Here is a 25,387-nt window from a genome sequence, read left to right on the forward strand (position 1 = left end):
CCTGTAGGCTACAGAAAAGGCCACATTGTCTTTCTACCATATCCTATATCTGCTACTTCAATGTTGGTGGAGCGCTGCAGAGATGCATCTCTCCAACAGCACCATGGAGAGGCGCGCTGGGAATGGAAGAGTAAAATCATTTCCCCCCCTGCCTTTGACAAAGTGGTCACTGCTTATCAAAGGGTGGCATCAGTGCTCACCTAAAAAACCCATATGCCAGAAAGAAGTTGTCATTGTTTTTGGGCAGAATTGTGTGAGGTTTTATGTGTTGTTGGAGTTCCGTCTTTGTCAGTTTTGCTCAGAACATGCCGCCCTTGTCAATTTGCCGCCACCTAATCATGCCTACTGAGCGGGCCGGCCGTGACCACGAAGCATAGCGGAGTGGCACTAACCTTTTGCAGAGTACCATTATATTCCAGAGAACACATACAGCACCAAGTTGATTATCCCACTTACACCACGGCTATAATTTAACACATTACTGAGTTAATTTACCTGTAGAAATGTGTTCAACATCCACAAGTTGCTAGAAAGTTTACTGGATAGCCAAACAGATTTGCTAGCTAAGCAAACCATCAGTCCTCCTAAATATTAGCTAGCTATAAAAATCGAATTCAACAATGCCAATAATGTTCTCAATTCGACTATTGATAGCAGTTGGTTATTGTTGTGTTTTATAGCGAAATAATGCACACTCTAGAATGCTCTTCAAGGAAATCAGACATTAGTATTTAACAATTCCGGCATAGTATAATTAAGCAATAAGGCACAAGAGTCAGTGATGTATCATGAATACAGTCACAGGTAAATGTTGTTTTTCGGCCTGACATATTTAAAATAACAAGGAATTACATATTTTCATTAAAATGTTATGTTGATAAGTCAATTCATACAATTTTATTCTTCCACCATCTGGTTGTTTGTTGCTACAGACCAAAATAAGTTACTAGCTATGCAAAATAACTGGTTGTCTGTTCTAAACAAAATGGTTGCTATGCCTGCTCGATAGCTAACATTCTGGTCACATGCTAGCTAGCTAGCTAGCCAACTTTCAGCTATTTTCTATTGATGCGTGATTTCAACTGGCTCAGAAAAAGTTGTCTCGTTTCGTCTGTGCACCATTCACTCTATTTATTATACTACAGAGAAGGAAATTAAGAAGTTAAACACTGTTTCCGAGGTCAAACAGACAGCGAAGCTTATATTAACGCCCGCTGTACCAAACTAAATGCTAGGCTGGAAGCAAGGGGAAATAATGTGCAAGTTGGGATAAATAAATAAAGAGATGACTCAGACATGATATTCTTATGGAGACGCAGTGATTCAGATGGAACTTAGGTGTGTCTCTGTGACAGCCAATACAGCACGGCTTGGAACGCTGTTCATCCAATCAGTTTTATAAATTGTTATAATCACATAACATTAAAAGTGTGCAGGCACCTTGCAGCATCATTTGAAAGACAGATAATGCATATCCTCTCTCTGAATTTCTTGCTGTGCTTTTCTATGCACTTCCATCTAAATCAAGGTATCCCTTACTCGGTCCTGGGGCCCCCCCCAGGTTTTGTTTTTTGCCCTAGCACTATACAGTTGATGCAAATAATCAAAGGTTGATGATGAGTTGGTTATTTGAGTCAGCTGTGTAGTGCTAGGGCAACAAAAAAACAAAATGTACACCCAAGGGGAGCCCCAAGACCATGTTTGGGAAACCCTGGTCTATATAACAGACTACCAGCAAAACTGATGATGTAGCTAGGGTGCTGGGAAGCATATGTTCCCCTAACCATCTCCTACTCCTATTGGTCTAAAACTCAAACCTGTCTGTGTGTCAGGGTGTAGAGGCTGGTCTGGAGGAGGAGCGTCTGCAGAGGGAGAGACAAGAGACACAAAGGGTGAGCGAGGTGGAGGCCAAGGCGCAGGTACTCAGAGCCCGCACGGAGCTCAAGGCCCAGGACAGACAGTCTGTCCAGCTGGAGAGCAGCTGCAGAGCCGTGGACAGGTCCCTCGGCCTGAGTGGCAAGAGACTGCAGGTCAGACACATGTATTAAAATACACACACACACGATGATGCATGAGCATACACATGACAAAATGCATGTAGAAACACATATAGTGCTTCTACATATACAGTATACAGTACCTACCAGAAGCATACCAGAAGCAAAGCCATTGCAGGGCAATCAAAGCCTGGGATTTGTTTTAAATCAAATTAACTGCAAAGTTTATTTAAATCAAATTATGATTTAAAAAAAAATTGAATCGTCAAGAGCAGCTGCCAAAAAAATAACTTGATTCAGCAAGCATAACCCTGGCCTACCAAGGCAGGGATAAAAACATGAAATCATAGCAGGTACGAATACAGTAGCTCACTTAGAATCAAACACATATAAGCCTGGCTTACCAAGACAGGCATGAAAACATTAGGCTAAGTCATAAATAAACAGTATTCAGGCTTACCTTTCTTGTGTTTCACGTTTTACAGCAGAAGATATAGACGTTCCCTTTCAAAGGCATGCAGTAAGCATGCAAGATCTGATTCATGTTTTGATATGTCATGTAGTGGAGAAGAGTCTCTCAACACTACATGAAGTTATAGGAAAGGTGATAATGGCCCTTACAGGAACTTAGTAGTACTACTTATTTATCTGAGAGTGAGGTAAATACATAGCGTTTAGCAAAAAAAAAAAGATTATTTGTCTCTCTGAAATGAAACCATCAAGTGATACATTTTTTTTTTAAATACATATGTCATTGAACATCCCAATGCCATGATTAGATAGTGAAAAAACATCAATTATTTTTCATACATTTTAAACAATAAGCTAATTTACCAACATTTCTGAAAATGGATATATAGAGTTTTGTAAATAAACTCTTGAAATAGGCTACCATTTATCCATCACTCATTCAATAGCCAAGCATGCTCAAAAGTAAATAGACCGGTAGCCTATTTAAATTATTTTACAGTATGGTTAGGTACAGTATTGCTGTGCGATAGGAGCTCAACATCATAACCTAATCTCAGAGCCTATCCCAGGGCAGGAGATAAAATATTTGGGTTGTAGCATTTACTTTAAATTGTTCAAATAGACAATGTTAAGGGTGTGTACTGGAGGCGAAGTCAGGTGCAGACGGTCCAAACGAAAGCACATAAGACATAAAACGTTCCCAAAACATGGAACATAAACAAAAGTTTGGTGCGTAACAATACCCACCAGGTGTGTAAGGAACAAGACAAAACAAATGGAAATAGGAAAAATGGGAGCGGCGATGGCTAGAAAGCCGCTGACGTCGATCGCCGCCTGAACAAGGAGAAGAGCCGACTTCGGCGGAAGTCGTGACATACAATCAATCTTGTAGAATGTATGACCAATGTTTGGCACTCGCTATAGGCAGCATGCATTTTTTTTTATAGCTAGGTTTATATTCTACATTTTTTTTTTTTTTTTATCCTCATAAAAACATTGTCCCACCAGAGATGTATTTCCTTTAAATGTACTTGTTGCGGATAAAAGTCTGTACGTGATGAGCTAGTGCATATAAAAAAAACTTTTGCAGTTAAATTTCCATGAACCGGATAAAAAAATACAAGTTAAATGGATTTCAACTCTACTGATGGTTTTGTCACAAAAAATGTGTGTTATATATCAAATGTGTCCACACTGGTATTGGATAATGTGCCTTAGCCAACAGCTCGCGTATACAGTGCTGGTATAGCCTACATGACTAGATTATTATGGACAAAATACTATTTTTATTTGTCAAATGACAACCAAACATCGATTATCATGTCACCAGATTAAGACCATAGATATTTATTGGAAAGGAGCATCAAGTTCATCAGCTTTCACTTTCACCACCCTGTGAAGTTCATCATAATTTATTTAATCTGTAGTCTAACAAACTGCATGCTTTCCCGAGTCATAGGGGGAGGACCACACAGACTTGTCATTGCGTGACTCCAAGTTTACTCCGATATGATAGTTATTATATCAATATTTGCGCATAAAGCATTTCCATCGCCATTTCTCACAAAATACATTTTACAGACACAAACAGATCCCAGCGTATTTTGTTTTGTCTACATTTGGAAAGTTTACCGACAAATTTGCTGTTTCCTCAGGCCTGTCATGACATTTTTTAATCTCACATTAAAACGTTGGATGGAAACCTAGTTAGTGAGATTGAAACATTCTGCCCACACCTACTGTAAATAAAAATGGAAGCAAATTTGCCATTTCTTTTAGAAACGGTCATGGCCCAGTTACATCAAATTTGTACATTTAAGTAATTTAGCAGACACTCTTATCCAGAGCGACTTATAGGTGCAATTAAGGTTAAGCACCTTTCTCAAGGGCACATCAACAAATTTTTCACCTAGTCAAGTGCTTTGCTCAAGGGCACGAACAGATTTTTTCAACTAGTCGGCTCAGGGATTCAACCTTACAGTTACTGGCCCAATGCCCTAAAAAGTTGGTTGCATTACATTTCAGTCATTTAGCAGACACTCTTATCCAGTAGTGAAAACTTAGACACTGGTCCCCCATGGGAATCAAACCCACAACCCTGGCATTGCAAGCACTATGCTCTACCAACTGAGCCACACAGGATCTCTAAACCATACAGCAAAATAGGGTGTTTTTGTTACTATGAAAGGTGAATGGAGGACGATTTCTAGGCAGGGTTGTAACGCTCCTTCACGAGCGCATAAATATAATACGTCTCTGATTTATCAATGAAAACATGCGTATATGTTGCATGCAAATCCTAGAGTCTCCACGTACGGCAGAATTTAGTGAGAGTTTTTGCATGTTTGGTAAATGAGGCCCCAGGAACAGAGGTCCAGTCAGTTTAGCTGCAGGCAGATTATACAGTAGAGTAAATACAGATGGCAAAAATATAGATTTATATCGTTGATCAATCTGTATCTCCCCTCCAGGACATGCAGCATGAGCTGGAGCAGCTGACCAAGGAGCTGAGACAGGTCAACCTGCAGCAGTTTATCCAGCAGACTGGCACCAAGGTCACCGTGCTGCCAGCCGAGCCCAGTGAGGAAGAGGAGGAGACTACCCACACCGGACAGGGCACAGGTAATTTACGTCAAATGAGCTAGATTCATAGATCCTCTGTGGGTTCATCCTCTTATCCCCAATATCGTAATTACGGTCATGTCTCATCGCTGCAACGGGCTTGGGAAAGGCGAAGGTTGAGTCATGCGTCCTCCAAAACATGACCCGCCAAGCTTCTTAACACCCACTCGCTTAACCTGGAAGCCAGCTGCACTAATGTGTCAGAGGAAACACTGTTCAACTGAGTCAGCCTACAGGCACGCGGCCTGCCACAAGGAGTCGCTAGAGCGCAATGAGCCAAGTAAAGCCCTACTGGCCAAACCCTCCCCTAACACTGACGGCACTGGGCCAATTGTCCCTATGAGACTCCCGGTCACAGCTGGATATGACACAGCCTGGGACCAAACCCAAGGCTGTAGTGGCGCCGCAGCACTACGATGCAGTGCCTTAGACCGCTGCGTCACCCGGGAGGCTTCTGCGATAACTTTTGTTCTGACTACTGCTCATGGTCACATCATATTGCTGAGTATTGCTTATTCATTGAAAGGGCAAAATCATATATTATGTGATTAATTAAACATAATGCCTAACAAACTTGTCCACACTGAATAACGAGGCATGATTGACAACTTCATGACACTGGCTGCATCTCTAAGCACTGTGCAGGAGGTGAATTCACGTGTCGTGTGACTTGTCGGGCGACATTTTCGTGCAGCACAAGAGCACAGATTTGTGCAAAAAATACTTTAAACCTTCAGATGTTATCACGTTGCCGTCACGCCATCTTCTTTTCATGAAAAAACACCATTCTGCTCTTCCACTGCTCTGTTTGTCAGGTCACTCAATCAGTCCCACTTAGGCAGTTCTCTTTCACTGTGTGCCTGCTGAGATAGGATGACTCAGCTACGGAGAGGGGGGGGGGGGGACCATGCAGTGTGTGCATTTGTTCCACCCCCTCAATTGGCACTTATGGTTTCCATGCCAACGGCTGCCTAGATACGGCTGCTGGCATGCCTAGCATCACACACTCCGCCAGCTCAGCTCTCCCTCTCTCCCTCCATCATCATATCCCTCCATCATCATATCCCTCCATCACTATCTCCCTTCATCCTCCCTCCATCCCATGCTCAGCAGTTTCTGTGGTGATGGACTCAGTGGACTGTAGTATTGCCTACCAAGAGGCTGGCCTGGCAGAGAGAACAGAGTTAGACAGAGAGCTAAGAACACTGTGAACACTGAGGCTTGTCAAAAGGATATGGGAGCATACACAAACAAGCAATTCTAATCACCAGGTGCTCTTGGAGAACCTTTGAATACCTTAGAAGTTCAGTCTCTTTATATCAATCTTGAATTTTAAGTGGGTTTTGGAAGTGTAGGATAGTGCCCAAGTGTTCAATGTTAAAGACTGTAAAAATATTTTTTTATGCACCAAACCAGACCCTGTTAAAATATCCTCTATATCAACTTACGTAACAGTACACCTTTAAATCCCACCTCACCCACCAAGTTTTTCCAGATCACTTTTCCAAATGTTTTTTTATAACTGCATGACCATGTGCTTACCATTACCTCATATAAAGGGGTTGCTCTTGTTAGACTTCATGCTAATGGTTTTCCATTATGTCAAGTAATGAGTTTAATGTTCATGTCCTTCTAATAACCTAGCAGGACATGTGTGTTCAATCAGCAAGAGCCCTCTGTTTGGCCATTAAGTTAACTGTTATGGCTGGCTTCCTGCACGGCTCAACGCTGACACCGTGTGGTCAGATCTAGTAACGCATAGAGGAACATGCATTCAAATCTGAAAAGTGGATTTGAGGGTGTTCTTTTTTTAAGCAATTGTAGTAACTTATCCTCTCTCTCTTTCCCTCTCTCTTTCTGTCTCCTTCTCTCTGTCTCTCTCTCTATCTGTATCTCTGTCTCTCCCTCTATCTCTCTCTCAAGAGCAACCCCTGTAGATGAGGTAATGGTAAGCACATGGTCATGCACAGTTATCAAAAAAACATTTGGAAAAGTGATCTGGAAAAACTTGGTGGGTGAGGTGGGATTTAAAGGTGTACTGTTACGTAAGTTGATATAGAGGATATTTTTAGAAGGTCTGGTTTAGTGCATAAAACAAATATTTTTACAGTCTCTAACATGGAACACTTGGGCACTATCCTACATCTCCGAACTCTGTTTAAAATTCAAGTTTTATATAAAGAGACTGAACTTCTAACTTCTAAGGAAGCACCTGGTGACTAGAACAGTTTGTGTATGTTCCCATAGCCTTTTGACAAGCCTCAGTGTTCACAGTGTTCTTAGCTCTCTATCTAACTCTGTTCTCTCTGCCAGACCAGCCTCTTGGTAGGCAAGACTACAGTCCACTGAGTCCATCACCACAGAAACTGCTGAGCATGGGATGGAGAGAGTGATGGAGGGATATGATCCCACGGGGGACAAGTACGAACAAATATGATAAATGTATGCACTCACTACTGTAAGTCGCTCTGGATAAGAGCGTCTGCTAAAACACTTACATTTGAAATGTAAAACAAAATATGATGATGGAGGGAGAGAGGGAGGGAGAGCTGAACTGGCGGAGTGTGTGATGCTGGGCATGCAGGCATCCGTATCTAGGTAGCCATTGGCATGGAAACCATAAGTGCCACTTGAGGGGGCTGAACAAATGCACATACTGCATGGTCTCCCTCCCTCTCAACCTCCCCCTTCTCTCTTTCCCTTCTCTATCTCTTTCTGTCTTCCTCCCTCTCTCTCTCAATTCAATTCAAAGGGGCTTTATTGGCATGGAAAACATATGTTTACATTGCCAAAGTAAGTGAAATAAACAATAACAAATTAATAGTTAACATTAAACACGCACAAGTTTCAAAAGAGAAAGACATTTGACATGTTATATTAATATTAACCACAACAGTGTTGTTACAATGTGCAAATAATTGAAGTACAAATGGCAGGGGACAATAAATAACAAGATAAATACAGGTTTAATTTACTTGTTTTTCTGCTCCACCGGTTATCCTTTTCTTATTGCAACAGGTCACAATTTTTGCTGCGAGGATTACAAACTGTTGTATTTATGTATATTTATGGTGCGGCAGTTAGCCTAGAGGTTATGAGCGTTGTGCCAATAACTGAAAGGTTGCTTGTTCAAAGCCACAAACCAACTAGGTGAAACATCTGTCTATGTGCCCTGTAGGAAGGCACTTAACCCTATTTGCTCCTGTAGGTCGCTCTGGATAAGAGCATCTGCTAAATTTATACAATTGTTCATGTATCTCACCTAACAGAATCAGAAGCTTATCAATATTTGTTTTCAAATCCTTTTGGGGTCCCTGTAATCTGAGGGAAATACAGTGGGGCAAAAAAGTATTTAGTCAGCCACCAATTGTGCAAGTTCTCCTACTTAAAAAGATGAGAGAGGCCTGTAATTTTCATCATAGGTACACTTCAACTATGACAGACAAAATGAGAAAAAAAATCCAGAAAATCACATTGTAGGATTTTTAATTCATTTATTTGCAAATTATGGTGGAAAATAAGTATTTGGTCAATAACAAAAGTTTATCTCAATACTTTGTTATATACCCTTTGTTGGCAATGACAGAGGTCAAACGTTTTCTGTAAGTCTTCACAAGGTTTTCACACACTGTTGCTGGTATTTTGGCCCATTCCTCCATGCAGATATCCTCTAGAGCAGTGATGTTTTGGGGCTGTTGCTGGGCAACACGGACTTTCAACTCCCTCCAAAGATTTTCTATGGGGTTGAGATCTGGAGATTGGCTAGGCCACTCCAGGACCTTGAAATGCTTCTTACGAAGCCACTCCTTCGTTGCCCGGGCGGTGTGTTTGGGGTCATTGTCATGCTGAAAGACCCAGCCACGTTTCATCTTCAATGCCCTTGCTGATGGAAGGAGGTTTTCACTCAAAATCTCACAATACATGGCCCCATTCATTCTTTCCTTTACACGGATCAGTCGTCCTGGTCCCTTTGCAGAAGAACAGCCCCAAAGCATGATGTTTCCACCCCCATGCTTCACAGTAGGTATGGTGTTCTTTGGATGCAACTCAGCATTCTTTGTCCACCAAACACAACGAGTTGGGTTATACCAAAAAGTTCTATTTTGGTTTCATCTGACCATATGACATTCTCCCAATCTTCTTCTGGATCATCCAAATGCTCTCTAGCAAACTTCAGATGGGCCTGGACATGTACTGGCTTAAGCAGGGGGACACGTCTGGGACTGCAGGATTTGAGTCCCTGGCGGCGTAGTGTGTTACTGATGGTAGGCTTTGTTACTTTGGTCCCAGCTCTCTGCAGGTCATTCACTAGATCCCCCCGTGTGGTTCTGGGATTTTTGCTCACCGTTCTTGTGATCATTTTGACCCCACAGGGTGAGATCTTGCGTGGAGCCCCAGATCGAGGGAGATTATCAGTTGTCTTGAATGTCTTCCATTTCCTAATAATTGCTCCCACAGTTGATTTCTTCAAACCAAGCTGCTTACCTATTGCAGATTCAGTCTTCCCAGCTTGGTGCAGGTCTACAATTTTGTTTCTGGTGTCCTTTGACAGCTCTTTGGTCTTGGTCATAGTGGAGTTTGGAGTGTGACTGTTTGAGGTTGTGGACAGGTGTCTTTTATACTGATAACAAGTTCAAACAGGTGCCATTAATACAGGTAACGAGTGGAGGACAGAGGAGCCTCTTAAAGAAGAACAGGTCTGTGAGAGCCAGAAATCTTGCTTGTTTGTAGGTGACCAAATACTTATTTTCCACCATAATTTGCAAATAAATTCATAAAAAATCCTACAGTGTGATTTTCTGGATTTTTTAAATTTTCTTCTCATTTTGTCTGTCATCGTTGAAGTGTACCTATGATGAAAATTACAGGCCTCTCTCATCTTTTTAAGTGGGAGAACTTGCACAATTGGTGGCTGACTAAATACTTTTTTGCCCCACTGTGTGTGTATCTTATATCGTCGTACATTTGGCAGGAGGTTAGGAAGTGCAGCTCCGTTTCCGCCTCATTTTGTGGGCAGTGGACGCATAGACTGTCTCCCCTTGAGAGCCAGGTCTGCCTGGCAGCCTCACTCAATAACAAAGCTATGCTCACTCTCTCTCTCCCTTTCTCTCAGACTTGGTTCCTCTGTCTGGTTCCCTGAAGCGTCCCGTCTCCTTTCACCCGATGCCTGGACACCTTCGGGTCCTGCACAGTCCGCTGACATCTGGCCTAAACCCAGAAGGGATCTACGTGTAAGAGAAAAGAGGGCACACTTGGGGTGGCTTTGTTCCTCTGCTAGATGGACACCTGAAAACACCCTAAAGGCAACCTGGTTCCACTAAGACCTGATCCCAGACCTGTGTGTGCTTTAGCCAACTCCTCAACACCCAGTCACTCCTAGCGAAATAAGTTGGCTAAATACAGATCTAGGACCAGTGCTAAAGGATTCCCTGTGATGTGACATCCAAGTACAGGTTACCTCAGTAGCACTCTCCAGTCCATTCTCTGTTCTGTTACCTACATATCATGGAGAACAGGAACACTTAAAGAGATCATATTGTTATAGGCCGTTGTGTACAAGCACTCCAAGTCTCCGACATGGGCCAACATATGACGATGATAGCTCCAATAATGAAGGAAAAACTATTGGTAACATATCTGACTGCAGGGCGCTTGAATGGACAGACAGAGATAGTTGAAATAGACAATATAGCAACAGACATGAGCACCGTGTGTCATAGCCTGAATGGTTTTATGTCTATTTAAACCTTCGAACTAAAAGTGATGCGTCATTATCATCATCAGCGTCATCGTAGTTTTCATCCCTTGAAGGTGTATGCAATTACTTTATTTTCATTTTAATAAATAAAGAAGTTTTTAAACGTTAATATTTTATCCATTATATCAACATACAGTAAAGAGGTTCGATACTATTTTTTATGAATGTTTGCATTTTGGAAAATATCGCTCCAAACTGAAAAACTTGCTGTTGAAATCTGTGAACTATACACTACCAGTCCAAAGTTTGGACACACCTACTCATTCAAGGGCTTTTCTTTATTTTGACTATTTTCTACATTGTAGAATAATAGTGAAGCTATGAAATAACACACATGGAATCATGTAGTAACCAAAAAAGTGTTAAACAAATCAAAATATATTTTATATTTGATATTCTTCAAAGTTGCCACCCTTTCCCTTAATGACAGCTTTGCACACTCTTGGCATTCTCTCAACCAGCTTCACCTGGAATGCTTTTCCAACAGTCTTGAAGGAGTTCCCACACATGCCGAGCACTTTTTGGCTGCTTTTCCTTCACTCTGTGGTCCAACTCATCCCAAACCATCTCAACTGGGTTGATGTCGGGTGATTGTGGAGGCCAGATCATCTGATGCAGAACTCCGTCACTCTTCTTCTTTGTAATATAGTCCTTACTCAGCCTGGAGGTGTGTTGGGTCATTGTCCTGTTGAAAAACGAATTATAGTCCCACTAAGCGCAAACCAGATGGGATGGCATATCGCTGCAGAATGCTATGGTAGCCATGCTGGTTAAGTGTGCCTTGAATTCTAAATAAATCACTGACGGTGTCCCTAGTAAAGCACCAACACACCATCACACCTTCACGGTGGGAACTACACATGCAGAGATCATCAGTTCACCTACAATGCATCTCACAAAGACACGGCGGTTGGAACCAGAAACCTCATATTAGACCAAAGGACAGATTTCCACCGGTCTAATGTCCTTTGCTCGTGTTTCTTGGTCCAAGCAAGTCTATTCTTCTTATTGGTGTCCTTTAGTAGTGGTTTCTGCCATGGAGGCCTGATTCACGCAGTCTCTTATGAACAGTTGATGTTGAGATGTGTCTGTAACTTGATCTCGGTGAAGCATTTATTTTGGTTTCAATTTCTGAGGCTGGTAACTCTAATGAATTTGTCCTCTGCAGCAGAGGTAACTCTGGCGGTCCTCATTAGAGACAGTTTCATCATAGCGCTTAGTGGTTTTTGCGACTGCACTTGAAGAAACTTTCAAAGTTCTTGAAGTTTTCCGGATTGACCTACCTTTATGTCTTAAAGTAATAATGGACTTTCGTTTCTCTTTGCTTATTTGAGCTGTTCTTGCCATAATATGGAATTGTTATTTTACCAAATAGGGCTTTCTTCTGTATACCATCCCTACTTTGTCACAATACAACTGATTGGCTCAAAGGCATTCAGAAGGAAAGAAATTCCACAAATGAGCTTTTAACAAGGCACACTTGTTGTGTGAAATGCATTCCAGGTGACTACCTCATGCAGCTGGTTGAGAGAATGCCAAGAGTGTGCAAAGCTGTCATCAAGGCAAAGGGTGGCTACTTTGAAGAATCTCAAATATAAAATGTATTTTGATTTGTTTAACACTTTTTTGGTTATTACATGATTCCATATCTGTTATTTCATAGTATTGATGTCTTCACTATTATTCTACAATGTAGAAAATGGTACAAATACAGAAAAACCCTTGAATGAGTAGGTGTGTCCAAACTTTTGACTGATGCTGTAAATTTGAAGAGTTTAGTGATTCTGTGGTAAATAATTGTATTTTATCCAGTGTATTAATTGATGTATGGACTGCGTTGAGTCCTGGATGAGATGTCTATACAGTGGCCCGATGGGGCAAAGTAACTTTTAAAGGATGTCTGTTTCTGAAGCATTTATGCTCACATCAACCAACAGGCAGACTGTTTCTGCTCTGCTCTGTTCTGATTCTCATTATACACTATGCACAGTTATACAACCAATGGTTCAAGGCTTTGTTACTGAAGAAAGGGGTAGATGGTAGCCTATGAACTGTCCAAAAGTGCTGATATGTCACTTATTGTTACAATATGTGAAATGTCAACGGATATAATCACTTATTGAAATATTAGAATACTGTAGATAGTATGAAGTTCGGTCACCATTCACATTTATTTCCAATTGCTGAGGAAGAAGCAGAACTGTGTGTGTACACTTATGCAGTATTGTTAATGTAACAGTATCAAATGAACCGACAGCGTTAGTTTTCTCCTTTATCTTGTGTTGAAAATATGTATTACTTTGCCAAAATGTTTAATCTTATTCATCTGTAAAGAAATGGGAGCAAAGATTAGAGGTCTTATTGCATGTGTTTGTTTTCCCAAGTAGCCATATCTGAATAATTATTCAAACTTAAGGGCTCCATTTCATCGACAGGGCTGAAGACCTGTGCTACAGGGCGATAGCAATTTATAAGCAATGCTCCTGTATTCGCGGGGATTGCCTTCATGGTAAACGCTGCATATGTCGTCTCAATGGGAACTGACCTTTACATTTCAATCATGCTACAGCGCAGGTCTTCAGCGCTACGGATTACATCGAGACCTAAGTAACACTAAAACAACTTCTGTTAGATCCTAAGAGGGAGTGGTTTGGCTCAATTGACAGATATGGAAAACTAGACCTGTCCCAGGGCCTGTATTCATAAAGTGTCTTAGAGTACAAGTGCTGATCTAAGATCGGTTTTTATCTTTTATAGCAAAATGAATATGATTATGTGGACAGAGGGGACCTGATCCTAGATCAGCACCCATACTCTGAGAAGCTTTGTGGATAATGACCAAGATCCGTTTTTCATGTCTTGCCAATTCCTTGGCGTGACAATGACCAGAGGAGTTGCCAAAGCAGCACAAACTGATCTGGAACCAGGCTAATGTAACACTATAGCACTGACTAAAACCTGATAAAACGAGTTGATCAAATGGACACATTTTAATGTGATGTATGCAACAGTTGCCCTCATTGTACCGAACACCTCTTATTGGTTTTGATAAACTAATGGTTCTGTGCTACTCAGCTTTTAATAAGTTCTTAACAAGTGCCTTATACTCATACTTATTTCTGCATATACTGTATACGACTAATGTCAAGCTTTACCGGGGATTATTCCAACAATGACCCTGCTCTGTTCTAGGCTGGTCTCAGATGTGTTTGTAGTCTTGGCAATTCCTATACTCATTGTTACGCCAGTGACCAATAGGAGTTGGCAATACAGCACAAACACATCTGGGACCAGGCTAGCTCTGTTCATTGTGCGGGTAAGATGTTTATTGGAAAAATAGGTAGTTAAGAAACCACTTGTATGTTTCCATAGGTTGTTTCGGTCAGTGTTTAACATTTGTGTCCTGTGCTCTCCCATGTTAAGAAATCAACTGTACATACATGTTTTATTTTTCTGCCTTAATTCACAGCAAATTGTTCAGAGATGTATGGCTACTGGCTGCTGATATGACATGGATTGCATTATTATAATAAAACAATGTGACAAACTTTTTGTCAGCTTTTATGTTGTCCATGAGTTTGATATTCTATAAAATGCTAATTGAAAGAGGCACAGGACATAGGAAGAGTACACCGGAGAAACATGTGCCCTTTTAACACTACCATGCTGACCCGGACCAAACTGCTGGCTCAGATATTTTCTTTTCACATTGTCCTTTCAAAGTAGAGTGTGAGCAACTAAGGTGGGTGTGTAACTAGGCCAGCTCTGTACAACTTGGTTTGGCTTGCCTCGGTTCGGCTCAAGTAGTGTGAAAAGCCCTATGGTGAAAGAAGTGGGAGTTACTTGATGATGGAGATGGAAAACGTGTTGTCTGTATATCCACTAGATGGCGGTGTCCGTCCAATAATCACAAAGCCATAGACAACTGGATGGCTCTGGTGGTTCTCGTTGACCGTGGGAAATCATTGCATAATAATAACCAAGTGGATTATTTTTAACTATTAGCGGTCATGAAAACACTTCAGGCAACAAGGTTAAGTCAGACACATTTCTCATTTTGAACTCATGTCTGGTTTATGAAGAGTTTTACCTTGAGTTGTATTATAGAAGTCAGTGGGGTTGAGTTGCATTTTTATTTAACCTTTATTGTAGGCAAAGTCAGTTAAGAACAAATTCTTATTTACAATGGCGGCCTACACTGGCCAAACCCTAACCCAGACGACGCTGGGCCAATTGTGAGCCGCCATATGGGACTCCCAATCATGGCCAGTTGTGATACAGCTTGGAATCGAACCAGGGTCTGTAGTGACACCTCCAGCACTGAGATACAGAGCTCGTAGTTAAATATTCCAATCTGCAACAATACTTTATATCTGACTAAATCTGTACACAGTTGTAACCAGAATTCAGGATACTAGTGAAAGTATCTAATAGGCTAAAAGATAAGGAGGGTAACTAGTATGTATATCAAGTCAACTTATTCTAACCCTTACGAAAAAAGATTGCAGTCAGAGTGCAGTATAACTTCAGTATGCTGCAAATACTGTGACCAAAATAAGTAATTTTGCAGTGATTTGATTCCCTTACAGAAAAATATTTCAGTTTTGAAACTGCAGTAAAAGTGTAGTGACTACAGTCGACTGTGGTATTTTGGACACAGTAATTGCAGTTATACAGCACTCTAATTGCAGTTGCACTGCAAAATTACTGCAGTAAAAAAACGGTTATTTTGGAAGCAGTTTGCAGCATACTGCAGTTATACTGCACTCTGACTGCAATCTTTTTTCGTAAGGATTAGAATAAGTTGACTTGATATACATACTAGTTACCCTCCTTATCTTTTAGCCCATTAGATACTTTCACCAGTGTCCTGAATTCTGGTGACAAGTGTGTAAAGATTTAGTCAGATAGAAAGTATTGTGCTTCGCCAGTGAGGGTGGAAACATTGCAGTTTGGTATATTTAACTACTAGACTGCTTATCCATTACTATGCAGAGCATTACTGATACAGGGAACCCCCAAGGCTGTGTCTGTCCTTCTCTGACCTTGACTAAAACAGAAGTAAGAAGTGACTGGAAATCAGCTTATTGCTCTCTGATTCAAATAGCTGACACACCTTTGACTTATCAACTAGTCTTACAAATCAGACAATAGTTTTTGAAATATTACCTAACAATCCAAACGGAGAAATACAAATGTCATGTTAAAAACTAGAGATCAAATCGAATTTTATTTGTCACATACATGTGTTTAGCAATGTTATTGCAGGTGTAGCGAAATGCATGTGATTTTAATGTAAGAAAAAACATGTAATACTGCACAGTTTCCCAAGACTTTTAAGCACGGCAGCCCTATCCGTCTGCACCATTTTCCAAGGTATCAACCAACCTCTGTTTGGTCAATACCAAAAATGTACAATGGTGACAATTGGTAACATTTGCGTTAAATTAAACATTAAATGTGGATGCTACTGTGATAATGGATGTAGAAGTTTTCAGAAACATCTTCTATTCTTATTTACAATAAAAAGTGACTTAAAAATGACAGAATGTATTATTCCCCATTCAGTTAGGCTAAACATAATTTTAAACACAACCAAAACAAACTGCAAATGAATCCAACAAGTTTGTAAAGTCAAAAGCTTGATGTGGTCATTGAATGCCAGGAATATGGGACCAAATACTAAACTTTTGACTACTTTAATACACTATAAGTGAATGTGTCAATGTTACGTAGATCATTGTAATGTTTGTGATCATCTCTAGCGTGTCTTCTATCAATGAAAGCATATGTTATAGCTACACTACATGACCAAAAGTATGTGGACGCCTCCTCGTCGAACATCTCATTCCAAAACCATGGGCATTAATATGGAGTTATTACAACAGTCTCCACTCTTCTGGGAAGACTTTCCACTAGATGTTGGAACACTGCTGCTGGGACTTCCATTCAGCCACAAGAGCATTAGTGAAGTCGGCACTGATGTTGGGCGATTAGGCCTGACTCGCAGTTGGCCTTCCAATTCATCCCAAAGGAGTTCGATGGGGTTGAGGTCAGGGCTCTGTGCAGGCCAGTCAAGTTCTTCCACACCGATCTCGACAAACCATTTCTGTATGGACCTCGCTTTGTGCACGGATGCATTGTCATGCTGAAACAGGAAAGGGCCTTCCCCAAATCGTTGCCACAGATTTGGAAGCACAGAATCGCCTAGAATGTCACTGTATGCTTTAGTGTTAAGATATCCCTTCACTGTAACTAAGGGGACTAGCCCGAACCATGAAAAACAGCCCCAGACCATTATTCTTCCGCCACCAAACTCCTGGCATCCGCCAAACACAGATTTGTCGATCAGACTTCCAGATGGTGAAGCGTGATTCATCACTCTAGAGAATGCGTTTCCACTGCTCCAGAGTCCAATGATGGCGAGCTTTACACCACTCCAGCCGACACTTGGCATTGCTTATGGTGATCTTAGGCTTTTCTGCGGCTGCTTGGCCATGGAAACCCATTTCAGACGAACAGTTATTGTGCTGACATTGCTTCCTGATGCAGTTTGGAACTCTGTGAGTGTTGCAACTGAGGACAGAATATTTTTTACATGCTACGCGCTTCAGTACTCATTGGTCCCATTCTGTGAGCTTGTGTGGTCTACCACTTCGCGGCTGGTCCGTTGTTGCGCCTAGATGTTTCCACTTTACAATATCAGCACTTACAGTTGACCGGGGCAGCTCTAGCAGGGCAGAAATTTGAAGAACTGACTTGTTGGAAAGGTGGCATCCTATGAGGTGCCACGTTGTAAGTCACTGAGCTCCTCAGTAAGGCCATTCTACTGCCAATGTTTGTCTATAGAGATTGCATGGCTGTGCTCTTGATTTTATACACCTGTCAGCAACGGGTGTGGCTGAAATAGCCGAATCCACACATTTGAAGGGGTCTCCACAGACTTTTGTATTGGTAGTGTGTCGATGAAGCAAACTATCCATTTTGTGGTAAAAAATACATAAATAACAATAAGACATCCAAATGGTTTTTGGTCTGATATTTATTTTACAACTTGTCAGCAATAATTTAGAACACCATATGTGTAAAGCATTAACGAAATGTGCAACAGTTGCTCGGTTAAATATTTTTGGACATTGACATCAGACATATATTCCATAGTATATTCACAAAAGTATTTACACACACGTGCCACTTTTGAAGACAGTTTAAACTCTCCAACCCTGTTCCTGGAGAGCCACCATCACGTAGGTTTTTGCTCCAACCCTGTTCCTGGAGAGCCACCATCCCGTAGGTTTTTGCTCCAACCCTAATCTAGTGCACCTGATTCTAATAATGAGCGGGTTGATAGGCCGAATCAGGTCAATTAAAACTGGGGTTGGAGCGAAAACCTACAGGAGAGTAGCTCTTCGGGAATAGGGTTGGAGAGCCCTGGTTTAAAACATAGTGGATTTGAGGCAAGAGCTGATGAACATAAGCTAAAAATAAGCAATACTGGGTATGCAAATTATATGTAGTTACTCACACAAGGAACTCATAACACACAATAAACACCACATTTGCAGGAATGAAATTCTTTTAAAAGGACATTTATCAGAACTATCGGTCCCCGACCAAAGTTACCTCTCCATCTGCATACACCTATCCTGTATGTGTTTGTGTTAGAATGTGATACAACAGCTACTTCTTCATTCTGAGGCTGAGTATCAGTTGTATCATGTAGCTGTATAAGTACAATAAGACTTATTACCCAAAAACGAGCTATGATTAGTGGCTTATAAGGTCTGCACAAAATCCCTAAAAAGCTTCAATATCTGTAGTAGCCTAGTATCTGGTTCTTCAAACACATTGACAGTCTGTACAGTCTGGAGTAACATGTCTGCCCTCTAGTTTAGTTATTTTCTAAAAATAGATACAGTGATAGACTAGAATAGTTGGAAAGTGAGTGTTGGGAGGGAACAGGGGGGGATTTTCCAACGGCAGAAACAAGTGCACTTTATCTCTCAAATAGTAAAGAACTACACGTTAATCCTATACATACAAACTTCCAGAGCTAAGAAATACACAGGTAGTTACATTCAATATCAAAGTTCTATAAGGTGCTATATCATATCTAGTATCATTTTGCTGGAGGTAGCCGACAGGTCCCGCGGTGTCTCATTATATGTGCAGAGATGCCAACCAATCAGGGACATAATTGTCAATTGTCATAAAACCAGCATCTTCCAATGAAGTGCTTCTTTTCAACATGCCAAATATCAGCAGTCAGAAAAACTTATTTGAGGAGGTGATTGAAAATTCCAGAAGACTAAATAGACAAATCAAAACGTGTTGGCATGGATAGGGAGTTACATAATACGTAGTCATGTATCCAGTTAGTTAGTAATTTGTGTGTGTATGGGGGGGTCAATTTAGTTCATATGTACAAGGAAATGGATCAAAACACATCTATCACCATTAGTCATACTGTAGTCAGTCAGCAATGTTGATTCTAACCTTGGTAGAGGTCATTTGCAACTCCATACATCCAATGTGACTAGTATCTGATTGGGGATCTGAGGACAATACTGCGCATAGAAGCAGATTGTTTATCTTGATGTTTTGGCACTGATATTGCCAGTTTTAAAGGTTGTGTCAATGGAAAAACTAACTCCAGCTCAATATACCCTAGGACTGTAGTAATAACAGATGTGTGCATGTTGTTAGTGTCAATCATTGTCGATTATCATTCAGATTACTCTTGCATTAAGTGCAAAAGGCACAAACTGTCACAACTTCCCCCTGCCTGGCCAAAATAAAGGAGAAATTCAACTGTGAAACTTGTCTCGAAACTCCTACTATCAATGACAATCATTTAAAATATGAAAATAAGGTAAAAACAGACAGCTATCAGAAAATCCTAAACAAAATAATATGCAGAATGTAGATCCAATTAGGATATAGGCTACACAGGTAAATTAGACCGTTTTTACAAGAAATAAAATCTAATGTTATCTTCATTATGTACAGTCATTTTCATTGTCTGGGGAGTCGTTCCCTAATACCATCATCATCATCATCATCATCATCATCATAATCAACATCATTCTCAGGGTTGTCCTCCCTCTCCTCAGGTGAGCCCGGCTCCACGTTTGACATGTCACTGTCGTCAGAGAGAGAGTGCTTGGAGTTGGAACCGAATCCAGAGCTCTTCTCTGTCGACATACCGGAGAAAGCACCTGCGGCAGCCGCTGCAGTTGCCGAAGCGTGTGAGTTAAGGCTGGGGTATAACCATGGAAACGGTGCTGAGAGAGCTGCTGCTGCCGCAGCAGGGTACACAAACTTCTCTAGGTTACTTTTGTCGAATAGCGGCATGTAGGTCGCTGCTGCAGAGGGATTGATGAAGTAAAAAGGCATGCAAAATGGAGTCTGCTGTCCCACGCCAGTTATTCCCATCAAAGAGTTCATAAAGGCCAGATCAGGTCTGGTGGTCGTGTCTGCGCCCGTCGTACCGTTTCCAGCCCAGTTCATCTTCGTTTTTTTGGCTGCGCGTTCATCCCCGAACTCCTGCTTTATCTTCACTGCTTTGCTACGGTCACATCCTTTATTCCCATCGGTCTTTTCCGCCTCACCCCCGTATCCACTGTCTGTGTCTGTGTCATTCTCGTTAAGCTCCCCGTGGCTCCTCTGTATGACCGATACGCGGTCATGTCCAGCTTGGATTTCAGCTTTCTGGCCATCGCGCTCCAGCACGTCTCCGGCAGGTTGCTGGGAATGGAGTATTGGCGCACTGGGCTGAATTTGCGCAGATACTTTGTGCAAGTGGTTGATGAGCTGCGCGCACCGCTGCTCGCGCATATTCCAGTTATCGAACTTGTTGAGGTACTGCAGGACCTCTTTGGCACATGCTTGGAATCCGGAGTGGAACGCATCCAAATCAGCGTGAACGGACGTCTTCATCGATCGATCCCCTGAAAAAGTTAGAAACGACACAATTTACAGTACATGATTTAATCGTAATCAACTGTGAGAACACAACCAATAGGCCTATCGAATTTGAGTTAGGCTACAATAACTTTTACGCATAGCCTATCCAAGCCCAACTCTAAACCCAAAGTAGTCTATGTAGAGAAACCTAAAAGTCAAACATTGAAGTCACTGGAGGTTATGTAACAATTTACCATTCTGCAAAGCAATAATCTTCTGGTGTTGTTGCTCAGTGACTGCAGTCAAAGCGTTTAAATGCTTCAAAGTTAACTCGAGAACAACCGCTTTCTCCAAATGCCCGAGCGTCTGAAAGGGAAAAACATGATATCCAATTACTCAACAATCATTTAACGAAACAGTAAAATAAAAACACACATTATTAGGCTATACATCATCCTTCATAATTGCAAAAGCTTACCGTCAATTTGAGATGTTCGGGTAACAAATCCTTCAGCTGTCCGATACATTCATTGATTCTGTCTCTCCTCTTCTTCTCTATCAATCGGTGTGGTAACTTGTACGCGTCCTGGGAACAATAAGATAGATATATTCGATTAGGACCACAGAAACGAATGACAGTGTTAGATTCATTCTACATCAAGTGCCACATAGTCAAGACAGTTGTGTTATCCTACAATGACTTGTTAGCTATCAGACATTGTATTGAGATGCAAACAAGACAAAATGAGCGCATACCTTGCCATCTTCGCGCTTCAGTCCTCTTTTCGATTTACACATGTAGAGTGAGGAGTATTCCAACCTGAAATAAATAAAGAGGGCAGGATAGTCACATAGTTATAAAGGTACCAAGGGTGATCATCTAATAGTTTATGGACAGAGCCCATACTGTCCTAAAAAATGAAATTATTACCCTAAAAAATGTTCATGATCAGTAAATTGTCTGTCTTGCAGACGCGGTATTCTTTCATCCATAACTTGTCGGTAGGCTATTCCACTTTGTCTTTACAATGTTTGTTATTCCAAAACCAGCAGACAGAGAAGGTTTGGGAAGATGTTACACGGCGACTATTCTCGATAGTGCTGCGCTTTAGAATGCTGTCTATTTTCCTCAACTGCCACTTTGCGAGCAGTTTGTGCGAGAGTGCACAGCGCACGCGCGTCTCGAGTCGGAACAGCTCCAACTCACGTGTAAACTGCACCAGCACAACGTCCGGTAATTAAGACCTTTGCAAGACCCGGTCTAGTAGGCTACGTCACAGCCCGTTTCTATGGCAATGCAAAATAAGACATATCTATTAATGTATGGTATTCTATTGGAGTTAAAAGTCATAGTCAAACGACTGAAATAATTGTTTATTATATCATGTCCTTTCTACCGGTGCACATCCTCATCCAATTGAGCTCTGCTTTGACCATGTACGTGAATGCGACGCGCACACGGGACTGTGTTTTCGCGTGCGTGCGTGCAAGGAGAGTGTTTATAGGGCGCTCACGCGCACACACACACACACACACACACCCGGGGGGCGAGGTAGGCTGCTCATCCCTTCTCGCGCTGAGTCTCTCAGCCCGCCAGCCGCCCTGAGGTGTGTTTTCAGTAACCATGGCACTGTCTGAGTAGGCTACACAAAAACGTGCGCAGCAGTTCCTTATTCAACCGTGTTGACATCTTCCAATGAACAAATTCGTAACAATGTATGCAATCGTGTCATTGTGCTATGCATAATGCATTACAATTAGGCTACATTATTGTTGAGCACACGAAGTTAATGTGAACATGGCCCATGTGAGAAGAGAAACAATTATATGTGATAACTTATGCATGCTTGGCTATTGAAACATGTTTTACTAAGTGACATGCCGTTTTTATTAAGATCCAATATTGATACTTTGGAGATCATTAGAAGAAATAAACTTGCACTATTATAAATATGTAATAAATATGTTATGTTGTTAGTAATACATAGGCATATAGTGTAGCCTACTGCCAAGACGTGACACTAACTTAAAACAGGTTTCACCATATAACCAAGCAGCTTCAGTGTACTTACACTGGTCATGTAATATACCATGTAACACCTAGCTATAGAGACATTTAAAGGGATACTTCACCCAAATGACGTATTGGTTTCCTTACCCTGTAAAGTCTATGGACAAGGTATGACAGTAATCCATGCTTTGGTTTAGTGTTCCTGACACTGTTTCCAGATGCTAACATTTTGGCATTTGTGGCACAAATCCCATTCAAGTCATTTTTTTTAGGCATCATATCCAAATCATCCGAAAGTATCTAAACTGTATTGTGAAGCTCACCAAAGTAATTTATGGATGATTTGAGCATGATGCGCGAAAAATGCCAATATCGCTCCCATGACTTGAATGGGATTTGTGCCACAATTGAATGCTAAAACGTTAACATTTGGAAACAGTGCCAGCCACTGCCAGGGAAACTAAACCAAAACATGGATTGCTGTCACACAGAACGCATAAAGGGCAAGGAAACCAGGGTAATTGTGTAATTTGGGTGAACAATCTCTTTAATATAAACTTCAGTAACAAAAAAAAACAAGTTTCCATCTGCATTTTATAGTGAATGTGCCCCCTCTGGTGTTGGCATGTTTTAGCCAACAACTGGCAGATAGCCTACAGTTCAGGAAGGATAGCGTACATGATGAAATAATTATGGACAAAAGAAAATAGCAAGATTATTTTTATTTGTCAATCGGCAGCCAAGCATCGATCATAATGTCTCTCGCGATATTTATTGGAAAGGAGCATCAACCACCGCGTGCACTTTCACCACCGCGTGATGTTCATACATTTATGTTATCTGTAGCCAAATAAACTACATGCTTTCCCGAGTCGTAGTGGACAGACAACGCAACATATCATTGATACTGCCGTTGACAGTGGTAAACCCAAAGCAACACCCAGGGCTTATTGCTATTAGCCCATACAAACACCTGCATAACATATTCACAACATGGAACAACATATACTTTTTTGACTTTTTACACATTTTGTTACGTTACAACCTTCATCTAAAATAGTTTTTTTTTTATCCTCATAAATGTACACACAATACCCCATGATGACAAAGCAAAAACATGTTTTTATACATTTCAGCAAATGTATATTAAAAAACAAAAACAAAAATACCTTATATACATAAGTATTCAGACCCTTTGCTATGAGACTCCAAGTTGAGCTCATGTGCATCCTGTTTCCATTGATAATCATTGAGATGTTTCTACAACTTGATTGGAGTCCACCTGTGGTAAATTAAATTGATTGGACATGATTTGGAAAGGAACACACCTGTCTATATAAGGTCCCACAGTTGACAGTGCATGTCAGAGCAAAAAGATCGTGTCGAGGCACAGATCTGGGGAAGGGTACCAAAACATTTCTGCAGCATTAAAGTTCCCAAAGAACACAGTGGCCTCTATCATTATTTTATGGAAGAAGTTTGGAACCACCAAGACTCATCCTAGAGCTGACCGCCTGGCCAAACTGAGCAATCAGGGGAGAAGGGCCTTGGTCAGGGAGGTTACCAAGAACCCAATGGTCACCCATTTTATGTTTTATTTAAAAATGAATATATTGATATATGTATATATATATATTTTTTTTAAACTTTTTAATGATATCCAATTGGTAGTTACAGTCTTGTCCCATCGCTGCAACTCCCGTACGGACTCGGGAGAGGCAAAAGTCGAGAGCCATGCGTCCTCCGAAACACGATCCCAGCCGCACCAATGTGTCGGCGGAAACACCATACAGCTGGTGACCGAAGTCAGCGTGCATGCGCCCAGCCCGACACAAGGAGTCCCTAGAGCGCGATGGGACAAGGACATCCCAGCCAGCCAAACCCTCCCCTAACCCGGACGACGCTGGGCCAGTGTGCACCGCCTCATGGGTCTCCCGGTCGCGGATGGATGCGATACAGCCTAGGACCGCTGCGCCACTCAGGAGGCCCCTGATGGTCACTCTGAAAGAACTCCTGAGTTCCTCTGTTGAGATGGGAGAACCTTCCAGAAGGACAACCATCTCTGCAGCACTGCACCAATCAGGCCTTTATGGTTGAGTGACCAGACAGAAGCCACTCCTCAGTAAAAGGCACATGACAGCCTACTTGGAGTTTGCCAAAAGGAATTTAAAGGATTCTCAGAACATTAGAAACAATATTCTCTGGTCTGAATGCTTGGCCTGAATGCCAAGCATCACGTCTGGAGGAAACCTGGCACCATCCCTAAGATGAAGCTTGGTGGTGGCAGCATCATGATGTGGGGATTTTTTTCAATGGCAGGGACTAGGAGACGAGGGAAAGGATCGAGGGAAAGATGAACGGAGCAAAGTACAGAGAGATCCTTGATGAAAACCTGCTCCAGAGTGATCAGGACCACAGACTGGACAACAGGACAACGACAACGCAGGAGTGGCAGGAGTGGCTTCGGGACAAGTCTCTGAATGTCTTTGAGTGGCCCAGCCAGAGCCCAGACTTGAACCCTGTGGTTCTGTGGAGAGACCTGAAAATAGCTGTGCAGCGACGCTCCACATCCAACCTGACAGAGCTTGAGAGGATCTGCAGAGAAGAATGGGGGAAACTCCC

General features: G+C 41.6%; 2 protein-coding genes across 4 annotated transcripts in view; one reads left to right on the forward strand and one right to left on the reverse strand.

Moving 5' to 3' along the window:
* The window catches only part of rassf8a (Ras association domain family member 8a), a 43,435-nt gene extending 29,040 nt beyond the window's left edge, over positions 1–14,395 (forward strand). The window contains exons 4-6 of one of the 3 annotated variants that reach the window (XM_021601115.3): positions 1,833–2,030; positions 4,940–5,090; positions 10,204–14,395. In XM_021601115.3, coding sequence (XP_021456790.1) covers positions 1,833–2,030; positions 4,940–5,090; positions 10,204–10,325 — 471 coding nt within the window. In that variant the 3' untranslated portion in view covers positions 10,326–14,395. The remainder of the gene's footprint in view (positions 1–1,832; positions 2,031–4,939; positions 5,091–10,203) is intronic. The other 2 variants (XM_021601122.3, XM_021601130.3) reach the window with 2 other exon arrangements.
* Positions 14,396–19,701: 5,306 nt separating this feature from the next.
* bhlhe41 (basic helix-loop-helix family, member e41) lies at positions 19,702–21,987 on the reverse strand. Its single transcript, XM_021601141.3, is given in 6 exon segments — positions 19,702–19,889; positions 19,891–20,798; positions 21,009–21,120; positions 21,233–21,340; positions 21,511–21,574; positions 21,686–21,987. Coding segments are annotated over 6 exon segments (1,296 nt in total). The 5' UTR covers positions 21,748–21,987; the 3' UTR covers positions 19,702–19,847.
* Positions 21,988–25,387: the final 3,400 nt, after the last annotated feature.

This window comes from Oncorhynchus mykiss, chromosome 1, assembly GCF_057628025.1.
Source record: "Oncorhynchus mykiss isolate SJ-2025 chromosome 1, ASM5762802v1, whole genome shotgun sequence".
NCBI lineage: Eukaryota > Metazoa > Chordata > Actinopteri > Salmoniformes > Salmonidae > Oncorhynchus > Oncorhynchus mykiss.